We start from the raw sequence: 15,392 nt of genomic DNA, 5'->3' as shown, positions 1-15,392 counted from the left end.
TCCTGAAGCCTTTGGTAGTTGACGTGGCCTATCCGCTTATGCCACAAGTCAATATCCGACTCGACTTTTTGCCCTTTCATGAACATGGCGGTGCCTACGTCATTGATGTCAAGGATGAACATCCTCCCATCTCTGCGCCCTTGCGCAATAACTTGGCCTTCTTCCTTAATGAAGCACCCGAGATGCGTAAACCGGACTTGCATCCCCTGGTTGACGATTTGTCCGACTGACACCAGATTCTTCGTAATTGTTAGGACATGTAACACGTTCATTAGCTTCCCTTTTTACCCAACGTGGCTGAGGGGAGCTTCACCAACATGTATGATCGGATGCGGAGTGTCGTCTCCTGTTGCAACTACTCCCAGTTGTTCCGGTTTTTCCAGATATGAGAACCACTCTTTATGGTTCGTCATATGTTTTGACGCTTTGGAGTTAATGTACCACACTTAGTCAGATTTCGGGGTGGTCTTCTTCATCGAGTTCGCTTTGTGTCTTGTCACGAAGGCTACCTCCTTTCCAAATTTTTCGGATCCTTCGGCGTAGTGCATCCGCTGCTGATTTCCTTGTTCGGTCGGTCCGGATCCGGATCTAGTTTTCTCCTCATCGGCGCGCTTCTTCCAACACTCGCTCTCCTTGTGGCCTTTCTTGCCACAATACCAACATTCCGTGGTGTGTTTCCCTTGCCGGTTCTCATCGCCTCCTCGATTCCCCCTACTTCTTGAGGGTCCGGAATTACTGTCTGCATCACCACGATGCCTTCTTCCTTGCTCCCATCGGCCACCTCCATTGTCTGCCGACTTGCCTCGTCCGCCACGACCACGGGGACTATTTCCCTCCGTATACAACATCTTGTTGTCATCGTGTGTACTCATCGACGCACCCGCGTGATTCTCCTCTACAAGGAGCATCGACTCCAAGTCCAAAAACGACAACGTATTCTCCATTGTACAAATAGCAGTTCAGAATGCTCTGAACTTCGACGCCAATCCTCCGAGGCAGATTTGCACCATTTCGCCCTCCTCAACATTCACATCGATAGAGGCGAGGGAGTCGCAGATATCCTTTATCTTGGAGGTGTAATCAGCCACCATCATGTTGCGTTGGCGCACATTGCTCAACTCCTGTCGGAGTTCGAGCTTCCTGGCTGTTGTGCTTGCGGCGAAAATCTTTCTCAGATTTCCCCAAGCATCCTTCGGCGTTCTTGCATCCCGAATGTAGCTCAAGAGCTATTAATTCACACAGGACGCGAAGCAATAGAGAACTCTGCTCGCCGGCTATTCCTAGGCTAGGAAGTCTCTATGTGTCGATTCGGGTGCTGCATCATCCGCTCCATCGACATAGCTCCAGTATCCATGTCCGAGCATGTACTGGTGCATCTTGTATGACCAAAATGCGTAGTTATTTCTATCGAGCTTCTCAGTTGGATGCGAACTAGCCATACCTCTATCCAGTTTTTTCTTTCTGTTCTTCACCGAGATTAGGTTTTTTTTTTTTGTGTGTTTCGAGCTGAAGTCGGCTGCAGAGGTTCTCAAACCTCGTTTTGATACCATGTAAAATGTGGCATGCGAAAGCTACACGAAACACAAAATACTAATAGAGAAAAACAGGTTTAATGGAGAGCTTAAGACATAATGTACGCGGGAGAGACAGAGAGGGAGAGAACACACAGAAACAACTGAGTTCAAAAATAATGTATAAAACTCTGTACATAGGATGTGCTCAAGGAGCACTTTTATACAAGTCCATAAGGACTGACATAAGTATTGATACGTACTTCAATGCTCATAACTGAGCTCCTACACTAACTCCAAAATATATTCCCTCACAGAATATTTGTTTCCGCACTAATCCGGCCTCTTGTTGCGCACCGATTCACGCACCAATTTACGCATCCATCCGGCCAATATTGAGCTTGTATCTCAACAATACCGATACGACTCTTGGGTTATTCAGTCAATCCGGATCATGTTGAGCTTGTCCGCTCAACACTCCCCCTCAAGCTCATCTTGAGGTCGGATCGTGATGTCAATGTCTGTCGGTCCTTCCCTCCGGCTCCTCCTGGCTTCTTCCCGCCTTGCTCGCGCTCCTTGACCCATCTGGTCCTGCTTTCCACGACCCGTCTTGCCTGCTCATAAGGCCCATCTCAGCTCCTTCGTTGCTGTGACTTCGGCGCTTCTTGACCCGTTGGTTCCTCCGTGTCGGCGTCGACTTCAGCTACTCTCCCATCTGTTTGGCCTTTTGTTTATTCAATTCCGCTGAATCGAACTCCTCTTCTGAATCATCTGCCTTTGATTTATTCCAGCTCTTGTCCGAATTGGTTGTCTCCAATTCGTCTTCAGTCTTTAGGCGCTTTACCACCACATCAGACCATGTCTAGGTCTTGGCCTTCTTCTTCCAATCGGCTCTGTCCTTCTTGACTCTATTATCGTCGCCTCTTGTTCCGACTTTTCCAGATGTGCCAACTTCTTCAATCGACCTGTCTTCCTTTTTCTTCTTGTCTCCTCTTGTTTCTGTCTTTTCCTCCCTGTCTCTAGTGTCTTTACCTATTCTGGTTCCTGTTTCGGTTCACCAAATGGATGTGAAGAATGTGTTTCTGCAAGGCGACCTTGAAGAACAAGTCTACATGATTTAGCCCCCTAGTTTTTAGTCGAAGATGAACAAATCGACAGTCGGCTATTCATACTGAAGGGTCTGAATGGTCCGGTATGCATTTTGTTGTATGTTGACAACTTGGTCGTTACCGAACCCAACCTCATTGAAATCGGCCAAGTAAAGTCCCAAATGTCAGACACGTTCGAAATGAAGCACTTGGGGAACCTTCATTACTTCCTCGGGATCGAAGTGATCCATACCCTTGATGGCATATTGCTATCTTGGTAACACCATGTGTTGAATATGTTATACAAGTTCGGTATGACAGATTGTCAACCGGTCTCAACACCCCAGCTACGTCCCGACTCCAGACCGGCCTGCAATGAAAAACGGTTCCGAAAAATTGTCGGAAGCCTTATATACTTAGCAATCACCCAACTCGACATCAGCTATCTGATAAGCTAATTTATGCAGAGGCCAACCGTGGAGCACCTTTAGTGCACGCATCGACTATTGTGATATGTGAGCGGTACTAAGGATCGGGGACTGTTGTACCGACATGGTATAACCGAAAAGTTAGTCAGTTATACGGATGCCGAATGGGTCGGTGATGCGTCGGATTGTTGGTCAACATCCAGCTTCATGGTCTCTCTCAGGAGCACGGCTGTTGCGTGGAGCAGCAAAAAGCAGCTGTTTGTGGCTCTATCGAGCACTAAGGCTGAGTATCGAAGCACTATCATCTCCACCTGTGAAGCCTTTTGGCTTCGACGGCTGCTACAAGACCTCCGGATCGAATTACCGCCTTTGATCCCGATCTATTGCAACAACATTACTAGAACACAACTCGCCAAGAACCCTGTCTTCCATGCTCGCACAAAGCCCATAGAACTACATTATCACTTTGTGTGCAAGTGGGTCCTGAGTGGTGAAGTCGAACTGAGGTATGTTCAAACGGATTAGCAGGTTGTTGGCATCTTCACCAAGCCACTTGGATCGGACAAGTTGCAACATTTTTCCGAGATGCTTGGGCTACAACATCTCGACATGTCGCACTTGAGGGGGAGAATTGGAACATGAATTAGAACAGGTAAAGACATTGGAAACAGGGAGGAAAAGATAGAAACAAGAGGAGACAAGAAGAGAAAGGAAGCCAAGTCGACTGAAGAAGTCGGCACATCCGGAGAAGTTGGAACAAGCGGTGACAACGGCAAAGTCAAGAAGGACAGAGCTGACCGGAAGAAGAAGGCCAAGATCCGTACATGGTTTGATGTGGTAAAGGGCCTAAAGACTAGAGACGAATTGGAGATGGCCAATTCGGACAAGAGCTGGAATGAATCGGAGGGAGCCGATTCAGAACAGGAGTTCGATTTGGAGGAGCCGAATCAACAAAAGGCCAAATGGATGGGAGGGCAACGGAAGTCGATGACGACATGGAGGAACCGACGGGACGAGAAGTGCCGAAGTCACAGCAACGAAGGAGCTGAGATGGGCCTTATGAGTAGGCAAGCCGACTGGAAGGGTCGAGGTGCGTGGAACCAGATGGGTGGTGGGACGCAGAACCAGACGAGTCAAGGAGCACGAGCAAGACGGGAAGATGCTAGGAGGAGTAAGAGGGAAGTGTTAGGAATATGTCCCTCCAATGGGAGGAGCCGACTACTTGGATAAGAGCCGACAATCGAAGACAAGGAGCAATTGACTGATCGAATGAGAGCCGACGGTTGAGGAGTTGACTCAGAGAGAGTTGATCGTGGTCGAAGACACGACCGGCTAGTCGGGCCGACTGGATGGTCGATCACCAGGTCGACTAGTCGGACCGACCCAACAATTGACGAATGAGTCAACTCATTAGTAAGACTTATATTATTATTATTGGATAATAATAATGGCCATGATTGTAAATAGCTCATTCTGTGTATTAGTATAAATACACCTAGGGCAAACACAACATGTGTGTGTGTGTGTGTGTGTGAGCCTTTTATTGTGTAGCGTGAGAGAGAAGAGAAAATAGGGTGAGGGAGCGTGAGTGAGTTAGCAGCGCCATAGTTATGATCAAAACAACATACGTCAAGAAGCCTTCGAGGCTGTTTACACTCTGTGTAGAGAGTGTTGTATTATGATCTCGTTGTTGTATATCCACTGTATAGTGAAGCTCAGTTCTCTGTGGTTTTCACCCGCTTTAGGGTTTCCACGTTAAAGTTGTGTACACTATTTTCTATGCTTTAAAGTTGTGTATTGTTGAGCGGCAAGTTCAACCGGATCCGGATCGGCTGAATAAGCCTGAGCCGAATCGGTGAGACAGTGAGCAAGTGAGCCGATGAGCTGGGGAGCCGGTTAGCTGAATCAAACAACAACCGGAAGCCTAGTAGTAGCCTAGACTACTAGGTAGTTAATAATCTTGTAGTTAGTGACAGACGCTCGTATGAGCATTGAAGTACATAGTACTTCTGTCAGTCCTCTGAGGACTTGTATAAATGGTGATGTTGAGCACGTTTTATGTACAGAGAGAACTATTACGCTATCCGGTAAGGCCGGTTTGTCTGACGCTTCCACACATAATCTCTGACATGGTATTAGAGCGTGAGGGTTGAGAACCTCTAGAACCGACATCAACATCTGAAGACAAACCCTACAAAAAGAAAGGAATGGCTAGCTCGCTCCCGGTGGAGAACTCGACAGATCCAACTACGCATCTTGGTCATACAAGATGCACCAATACCTGCTTGGGCATGGTTACTAGAGCTATGTCGATGGAGCTAACGACACAACACCTGATGTGACACACAAGGACTTCCTTGTGTGGGAACAAGCGGCAAGTAGAGTGATGTACTGCTTTGTGTCCAGTGTTAGAGACCAGCTACTGAGCCATATCCGAGACGCCAAGACACCCAAAGAAGCTTGGGGAAATCTGAAAGTCTTTGCCGCAAGCACTACAGCCAGGAAGCTTTAACTCAGGAAAGAGTTGAGCAATGTACGACAACGAGATATGTCGGTGGCTGACTACACCACCAAGATTAAAGAAATCTGTGACTCACTCGCCTCTGTCAACGTGAATGTCGAGGAGGACGAGATGGTGCAGGTTTGTCTTGGCGGGTTAGTGTCTAAGTTCGGAGCTTTCCAAACGGCAGTCTGTACGAGGGAGAATACGCCATCATTTTTCGACTTATAGTCGATGCTCCTTGGAGAGGAGAACCACGCCGATGCATCAACAAGTGCACCCACTGATAGCCGGATGCTATATACGGAGGCGGATTGGCCCCTTGGGCATGGTGGACGAGGCGGGTCGGCTCGCAATGGTAGCAGCCGGCAAGAGCACGACCGAAGGCACAAAGAAAGTGCTGATAGCAGTTCCGAACCCTCGACAAGCATGGGGAGTCACAGCGGCGCCGGAGGCCGGCAAGCAAAGGCTGACACGGAATGTTGGTACTGTGGTAAAACGGGCCACAGAGAAAGCGAATGCTGGAAGAAGTGTGCTGATTCGGACAGATCCGGATCCGGCAAGGCCGGTAGAGGGAACCGGCAATACTCGCACTATGTAGAAGGATCGAGAGGATCCAAAACCGGAAAAGTCGGTAAAGGGCCAGCCTTGGTGATAAAACATGAGGCTAACTTGATGAAGAAGACCACTTCCAAATCAGAGTAAATTTGGTACGTTGACTCCGGTGCGTCGAACCACATGACGAACCACAAAGAGTGGTTCTCCTTCTTGGAGAAACGGGAACAACCGGGAGTAGTCGAAACCGGTGTCGTGGAGAAAACCGTCCCTAGGCGGAATCGGAGAATAATGAGCACGAACTAGCCCTTATACATAGGCACAAGTTTTGTTGTAATATATATATTTAGGTACAAGTCGGCTTATGTGGATATCCTAGGTAGCACGCATTTGTTAGGTAGAAAATCGAGGCGTATCTCAGTTCGAAAGGACAAAGAATAAAGATGATGTAATGGGTTGTGACGGCCTCCCTCCTTGGGCTATAAAAGAGAGGGAGAGGAATCGTAATGGGGATTGCTTTTGTCGAGGACGAAGTGTTGACGGACTGGGACCGAGCTCTTCTTCTCTGTCTTTCTCTGTATTTGCTCTATGAAGGTTTTCAGGAGGTTGACTCTGCTCTGCGGAACGCCCAAGTGCTTCCCGCCGAGTCTCCATCTTGCGTCTGTGCGCGTGTGTGTGTAGGCATCAGAGCTCGTCGCTCACTAGCCCGCCGGTTGTAACCCCTTTTATCTGGTATATATACATACACCTACACACGTTCATCTTGTCTCAATCAGTTGCGGTTTCTATGTATTTGTGCGTGTGCGAAGCATGGCCATTGTCAGCACGACCGTTGTCTCTCTTGTTACACAATTGGGTGATCGCACTCAATTGTTACACCCATTGTAAGTAGTGTTTTTCACACACACTTATTAATATAATCGTGTGTTTTCACCAAAGAGAGAGAGAGAGAGAGAGAGATTAGATGGTAGGGAGGAGAGCCAAACTATGATGTGTTGTTTCTTTTCGCAATGCCTTACAAACCCTGCTCTCGATATTTTACTCTATAGCTAGTACATTGCATAAACTCATACATTGCACATGTAATAAAAGTGGTTGATTTTGTTAGATATAATCAATGATCAGCCCCAAGTTGTAAACCTATCCTCATATGTGCTCTTAGAGTGCACATTTTGTGATAGCGCCCCAATTGAGGAGTGGCTAGTGTGCAACTCTGCATATGGGTCGATAAGGTGTTAATCTAGGAAACCATAGCTGCGTAGGACACAATGGATTTAGGAAAGGGCAAAATAGGTAATAGGATTGGCTAATCAAGTCAAGTATAATATTTTGTGGGCAAGTTACGATGTACTTAGTCTTGAAGTATGTGCCATTAACTTCAAGATAAGTACAATCTAGCACTAGCTTGTATCTAGGGAGTTGGGCTATATTAAATGACAAGGCAGTTGACAGAAAATGAATATCTCCACTACTATCAACTAACTTGCACATTTAATGTTATACTCAGACCAAACATAGAATATAATCCACTTTCTTACACATTGGTTGGATTGATCATCAGTCTCCACTAATTTTGTAGTGAGCTGGTCCAGATCCCATCTAAGCTCTAAGGTGTGAGCGCATGGGTGAACTACCATTGTGAGCTACTCTCATATGTAATAGAAGTTTTGTTTTCATATATGTATCCATATCTGTGGTTGTAACTCTATATACCTATCTAATCGATTCTCAATATTTCTAACAGATTTGACCATTTTTGAAATTTGTGCGAGAATGATCATTAGGAGATTCCTTGTGGCAACCCAACATAAAACAATGCGCACCAATTAATAGAGATGATTTCCAATTGATGTAATGGGTGGGGGAGGGTCATAAAATTGTAACGAGTAGAGGATGATCCTCGTCTAGTCATGTTCCTTGATAGCGTTCCTGTTCCTCATAATTGGAATGAATACCAATATCCATCTAATGTACAAAGAAAAACTCTCGAATACCTTTTGTCCCTCATTTGATGGACCTTCCGTTAGTGTTGGTGCCATTTCGTCGGTGGCGTGATCGATATGTATCTCTCCCTCCCTTGAACTGAATCGAAACCGAATCGAAACGAGAAGGAGCGCGAGACAGAGAAATTAAAATGATGTACATACATATACATATACATAATATACATTTACATATACATATACGTGGTGTCTAACTACTACCAAATATTAAAGAGGGCAAGTGAGGGAATCGCGGAGAGGGACGGTGCAGGTCGCTAGATGAGGGCGCGTGCGATCTGCATCGTCCAATGTGGCTGTGGAAAAGGCGCGAAAAAGCGCGCCAATTAAAGAGGGAGCCCGTCTCACAGAAAAAGGAGCCCGTCTCATTAAAGAAGGGCTCCACTTTGTGAAAGGGAGCCCTTGTGGAAAAGGTGCGAAAAAGCACACCAATTAAAGAGGGAGCCCGTCTCACAGAAAAAGGAGCCCGTCTCATTAAAGAAGGGCTCCACTTTGTGAAAGGGAGCCTGTCTCACAGAAAAAGGAGCCCGTCTCATTAAAGAAGGGCTCCACTTTGTGAAAGGGAGCCCTTCTCATTAGTTTGAGGGAAGTATAAAAAGCCTTTTTCTGTCATTTTTTTCCTGTTTTCAAACAAGAAGCGTGAGGTTGAGGGTTTAGGGTTTTTGAGCGCGCCGCACCACCTGTTGTTTGGCAGCACCTGTTGCAGACATCTTCCGTGAGGCACAAGACCGGTTGTCCGCGAGCACCTGCAATCTAGAGGTAGGTATCATATTCCTTCTATTAGGTTTAGGGTTTTATTAGGTATCATATTCCTTCTATTAGGTTTAGGTTTTATTCCATGTCTTAAAAACCATCAACCTAATATGGATGATTGCTTGAACCTAATATGATTTTATTCCTTCTATTGTGTCTTCAAGCAATCAACCATGGTTTTGAGTAGACATGGAATAAAAATAATACTTGTCTACGTGTATTCAAGCAATCATCATCCATATTAGGTTTGAATGTCATTATTTGAATGCTTGAATTTGCTCATGTGATTCATGCATTATTGGGCTTTTTTATGCCCACATTTAGAGGTCAAATCTCAAATCTTGTATACATTCTTTGCGATGGCTTGACCCCAAATAATAATAATGTAATGAATGCCTTACTAAAAAAAGTTGTGTGCTATGTAAGTCTACGTAAGTATGTTTTAAGTTGGAAGTAAAACGTTGTGTCCATTATAGTATTCTAAATGATAAATGAAATTAGGATTCTCCATGAAGACCAACTATTTGTCATGAACTCATGAACTATGACTATGATTTAAATACGTATCATTATTATGGCTATCTCCCTTAATTTAGAATGTGCCCTCTATGTATATATATTACAAAAACTAAAATAAAAACTGCAAGTAGCATTCATGAATTTTAAATTATTGACATTGATATGTTAGAATTTGTTAAGATTGATCTATTTTTTGAAATCATTGACAATTTTTGTCCATTTCAAAATCCTTAACACTAATGTATTGTGTAGAAACAATAGGATAGACTCAAGTATTCTTGAATTTAAAGACAAACATATGGTAATGTTTTGGCATGTGTTTTGTATAGATGGCTAGTCGGTCCAAGACCTTCATAGACTTTGATGCGGATTGGGGTGAAACAATACCCTATGAAGGGAGGTATGGCATGAATCATTTCTCAACTTTATATTGTGTATAAATAGTGATGTTTGTGTGCTAACTTGAATGATGGTTTAGGGTTTTTGTAAGAAAGGGTGCTAGGTGCCCCAAATCCAACAATATGGATGCTGAAAACATCATTATTGAAGACTCGAACATGGATACGAACCCCATACATGACGTGGGGCCAGGTGTTGAAGATATCAGTGTAAATGGTGAGTTGATGTACATTCTTATAATCATTATTGAAGTAAGTATATATTGGGTTTTTCTAATGCAAATGTCACACCATTGTTGTAGTGGACCCCATGTCCCTCTTCAAGGCAGGAAGAGACTCAACAGGTATCAAATGTCGCACATGTATCGTTGGAGATTCATGTAGAAAAGAGGTACGATGGTTTCGCAAAAAAGTTGACATGGAGGCTCATTTACAGAAGGCACATGGCATCCGTGTAGTACTGCCTCGAGGGCTAAAGATAGAAGAAGAAGAGCAATCGACCTCCATGAGGAGTACAACCACGTCATTCTTCAGCCACTACGAAAGACAACGATCAATAAAGCGTTTTTTGGATCCGGAGCTAAAGTACAACAGGTCACGCCAATCACACATGAGGAAGTTGAGGACAAGAGCGATTAAGATCTTCAAAGCCACTCCGAACGCACTTCAAACATCCAAGGAGGCCGATTTCATTGCCCAATTCGTCAGCCAACAGATGGCCAGGTATGACGAGGGAAAGGAGCATAGGATGGCAAAATTGAAGTTGAAGATTGCGGCTGTGTCTGAAGCTTATGTAAGTAAGGTTTATGATTATGTGTGCATCTTATGTGAGTCTAAATCTAGTGTGTGAATGATTATGTGTGAATCTTATGTATGAATTTTAGTGTAAGAATCATGGAATTCCCATGCCAGAAGATGAGACACATGTCGAGATTGATGGTGGTCAAGACCAACTGTCAGAATCGACAACCCAACAACCAAGGAGGCCTAAAATCCAAATCCGGTTGTGAGTCTTATTATTTGAATCTCATTTTGGTTGTATATGACTCAATTTGATGTACATTCTCATTTTTGTAATATCAAATCAATATTTGAATCTCATTTTGGTTGTAAATGACTCAATGTGGACTCTATCTGAAAATCATTTTGTAATATCTGGTAAATAGTTGAATCTCATTATGAATCTCATTTTGAATCTCATTTTGGTTGTATATTTGGTTGTATGTTTTGGGTGTTAAAAGAATAAAACTAATAGCTTATTGACAAGTAGTCACGGCAATGGTTTTTGAGAAAGGCCAAGAAAGAGTAAGTATATAGAAAGAGTGTTGTAATCAAAGAATGTTGTTGTAGAAAGAGTAAGTATATAGAAAGAGTGCTTCGGTCCTTGTTGTAAACAATACGAAAGACATAACAAGACTCAATGTCAATCTTATTCAAAGACATAACAAGACCCGATGTCAATCTTCTTCAAAGACATAACAAGACTCAATGTGAATCTTATTCAAAAGGGAGCCTGACTGATTAGTGTGGAGCTCGACTCATTCATGTTCATTAAAAAAGGGAGCCCCACTCATTAAAAAGGGAGCCCGACTCTGGTAAAAAGGGAGCCCGACTGATTAATGTGGAGCCCGACTCATTCTTGTTCATTAAAAAAGGGAGCCCCACTCATTAAAAAGGGAGCCCGACTCTGGTAAAAAGGGAGCCCGACTCATTCATGTTCATTAAAAAAGGGAGCCCCATTCATTAAAAAGGGAGCCCGACTCTGGTAAAAAGGGAGCCCGACTGATAATGTGGAGCCCGACTCATTAAAAAAGGGAGCCCAACACAGTAATAGGGAAGTGCCCAACTACGTGTAATGATGGCGTCTCAACAGTCATATTAACGACTACAGTAAATTAATTCACCAAATTCAGTAGCCTGCACTAAGAGTCTTCCCATCATTCCCAATTAACCCATTCCCTTCCTTAATAGTCTATTAATCACTCGCACTCATATCATTCACTCTCATTCTCGATCGTTAATCTACTCCATTCATGTGAATTATTTGAATTCATTCACTTGAATTCATTTGATTTCATTCACTTCATTCACCTCAATCACTGGCATTCTTGATCATATTGTATTTGATTTCATTTGATCATATTGTAGGCCATTTGATTTCATTCACTCTCATTCTCGATCATTAATCTACCCCATTCATGTGAATTATTTGAATTCATTCACTTGAATTCATTTGATTTCATTCACCTCAATCATTGGCATTCTTGATCATATTGTATTTGCTATGCAGAGCACAATGCATCATGGTGTCTTCGCCATGTCGGAAGATGAATTGGAGGATACGTCATGGTCATCCAATGCATCCGAGGACGAATTGGAGGATCCTTTTGAGTCATCAGATTCCGATCGTGAGGATGAGGCGGTCGATCCCTTCATGTATTATTCCCCCAGGTATTTTGCATTTTCAAGAGGTACGTATAATTTGATGATTAAAGATTTATTGGGACAAGTTAAGGTAACATTGGAAGCATTACGTGATGTCGCGAGGGGAGCACCTCTTTCACTTCATGCATGGAGGCGCATGAAGAGTCGTCTCATTCTCAGGAATGAGAGTGCAATTTACCTTAAAGCATCACCTAATCTTCAAGTCTTATACGTCGAGAAATGGAGGGAAGTAGTATTAGCGTCACATGGTGACACATCCCATCACACGTTTTCAAAGACTCTTAAAGAGTTAAAGCTAGTTTATGCGACTGATGTACGTGATTATGGCATCCCACCGGAGTACGTGAAAGCACTCATTACAAGTTGTGGTTGCCAAACGGTATCGAAGGTCGACTCGATAGAAGGTTTGGGATCAAGCATGGCCAAATATAACAAGACCCTACCCATAGAAGTAATCAAGGTAGAAACCCACCAATTAGATGATGCGCTCACGGATTTGCAAACCAAGTACCACACACGTTTAAGGAAAGGAGTCAAGAAGGGTATGCGTGTGACTAGGTATAGTTGCCATCGTGCTGGGACATCTCGACTTGCGTCTAATTCCACTCGACTACGCAGGTGCACACCCCGATGTGGGTGCACATTCCATGTGGACGTTAGAATCAATGATGATGTTGACATTGAGACACTTACCATTTCAATATATGGACCTCATAGTGGTCATGTACCATGTAGTAGGTCGGATGTGTACCATTTGCCAGTACACCCCAATGTCATAAGTTGTTGCAAAGATGACCTATTTGATGTTGGGTGTGCAAGGCATGTGGCACGAATGAGCATGCGTAAGGAAGCATATCATAAGTCCAAGGCTAGTCCATTAGAGCTTGTTACCTATCGGTTCTTTATGATACCAAAGGAGGTCCATAACATGGCAAATAGGTTAAAAATCGGGAGTGTCATGACTAAGGTTGATTGGGCTTTGATGATGCAAGATGCCTATGCACTCCGAGATCTTGGGAAAGTGGCTCATGTTCAACCCTACTTGACTGGTGAACCAGGATCTCCCCCCATACAACCATTTATCTTGATACTTCAAGATCAATGGATGTTGGAAATGTGTAAGCGGTTGACCCTAAACAACTCTTGGGCAATCGACTCGACATTTAAAACAAACCAATTCGGGCTACCATTATATGCAGCAGTTGCCCCCAACGCCATGGGAATTGGGATCCCATTATGGTACATGCTTTGTAGTTCTGATAAGGGGTCAAACCATGAGCAAGTGGCATTAGAAACTTGTTTGAGAGTCATATTCGCAAGGATGCCCATGGTGAGGCCAAATGCGATAGTGATCGATAAATGTTGGACATCATATAATGCCATAACTAATGTGGTTGTAACAGACCGTCAATCTTGGATTGTTGTAAATGGGCAACGGTCCCAAACACATTGTCGACTTTTGTTGTGTTAGTTTCACGCCAAAAAGTCATGGGTGGACAACTTGTTGCCAAAAGTTAGTGCAAATGAGAGAATCCATCTTTATCAACGAATGTGCCAACTGATGCAATGCATTACTGAATCATCATTCAATGCAATGTGTGAGGAGTTAAAGTTAGAATATGTGGACAAGCCCGGTGTTTGGCAATATATAGAAGGAGGATGGTGTGGCTTAACATGTGTGTGGAGGAAACTCTGGCCCAAGTTTGGTAGAATGTTCAACTATGGACACGTTGACACTACCAATATTGTGGAAAGACATTGGCAGTTTATCAAGTATACTGCCTTGAGGGGAAGAATAAACCGATCAATTACCGACCTTCTGCATGTCTTAATCGGGGACAGTGAAACTGGCACTTGCATAGGAGGAACGGTAATAGAGTGGTACAAGCAACGACAAGAAATATGTGAGAGTGGTCGGTTTGCACCCCGTGCGAATTGTAGGGATCAAAGGTCCCGACTTAAAGAAGCGGAGAGAATATTGGAAAGGTATGTCGACAATACTTCCACAATTGAAATTGTCAACGAGGCCCGATATTGGTTTAGAATCTTGAGCATGACGACTCCCACTCTATGGTATAATGTCTCACTCCAATGCTCATATTGTGATTGCCAAGACATTGTGAGTAAATGTAAGCATTTACTAGGTATCCGAATGATTATTGAGAGGCATATGCCACATTTATGTGGCTCATTGCCTTTTATAGATCACACGACCCAAATGCGAATGGACCATAATACAGAAATAGAAGTGGAGGCAGAGGTAGAGCAAGTAGAGGAGACAAACCCCACAATATCCGAGATTGAATCATTCAAGTCCAAAATACAAACGGTCGTGAAAGCACTTCAATGTCTCGAGCAAGGGTTAGGAACCTTCGACTGTGCAACTATTGTCGAAGGTATACAAACATTGGAAGATGTGGCTGAGAAGGTGTATCGCGTTGGTGCACCAAAATCAACCAATGAAGAAGATGGTAGATCAATAAGTCGCAACCAACAAATCGGTGCCAAAAGAAGTGCAACAATAGACATCTCGCAAGAACTTATTGGCAGCTCCCCAAACACTTCCAAATCCCACTCCGGAAAACTACAAAGAGGTGCTAGTCGGGCTAGGAGGAGATTGCCATTGGTTGACCATGAGAAGGTTCGGTGTTTGCGTTGTGATGGCTTGACCTTGACTTCAAGGGACTCAAATGTTACATGCTGTAAAAATTGTGGTTGCATCTTGCAATCATCCCGACATGAGCCATAATCTTAATATGTAACGTGTATATTCATATTTCATTTTAGGGTTGTCAACATTTGACATTTTAATATTTTATGTAAGACTTGTTATTTGAATCTTTAGGTTTTGTTGAGAAATTTTATGATCAGTTTCATGGCAAATATTTGTTGTACACTTACAATTTTGTGGAGTTTTTGATGTTTGTTGCTACAGAGTCGGGCTCCTTCTTACTGATGTGGTCTGACAGCGGGGCTCCCTCTTGTAGAGGCTGTCTGACAGCGGGGCTCCTTTTGACAGAGTCGGGCTCCCTTTCACAGAGTCGGGCTCCTTTTCACAAAGTCGGGCTCCTTGTGACAGACGTTGTCAGCTTTTTATCCATCTTGGACGGTGGAGATCGAACGCGCCAACAACGGTGCGACCTGCACCGTCCCTCTCCGCGATTCCCTCACTTGCCCTCTTTAATATTTGGTAGC

The 15,392-nt window shown here is 43.9% G+C and overlaps 1 protein-coding gene across 1 annotated transcript; it reads left to right on the top strand.

Moving 5' to 3' along the window:
* The first annotated feature begins 9,683 nt into the window (after positions 1 to 9,683).
* On the top strand, positions 9,684 to 13,754 carry LOC147855405 (uncharacterized). Its single transcript, XM_087330070.1, has 6 exons — positions 9,684 to 9,754; positions 9,833 to 9,969; positions 10,055 to 10,545; positions 10,637 to 10,707; positions 11,901 to 11,952; positions 12,043 to 13,754. Exons 1-6 carry the CDS (start codon positions 9,684 to 9,686, stop codon positions 13,666 to 13,668), a joined length of 2,448 nt encoding a protein of 815 aa, XP_087186196.1. The 3' UTR covers positions 13,669 to 13,754.
* The last annotated feature ends 1,638 nt before the right edge of the window (positions 13,755 to 15,392 follow it).

Source organism: Azolla caroliniana, unplaced genomic scaffold (assembly GCF_043228905.1).
Source record: "Azolla caroliniana isolate FFs.n. ecotype wild unplaced genomic scaffold, voAzoCaro1.0.p SCAF_14, whole genome shotgun sequence".
NCBI lineage: Eukaryota > Viridiplantae > Streptophyta > Polypodiopsida > Salviniales > Salviniaceae > Azolla > Azolla caroliniana.
The sequence above is the reverse complement of the archived record's forward strand: the minus strand, read 5'-3'. Positions and strand labels throughout refer to the sequence as shown.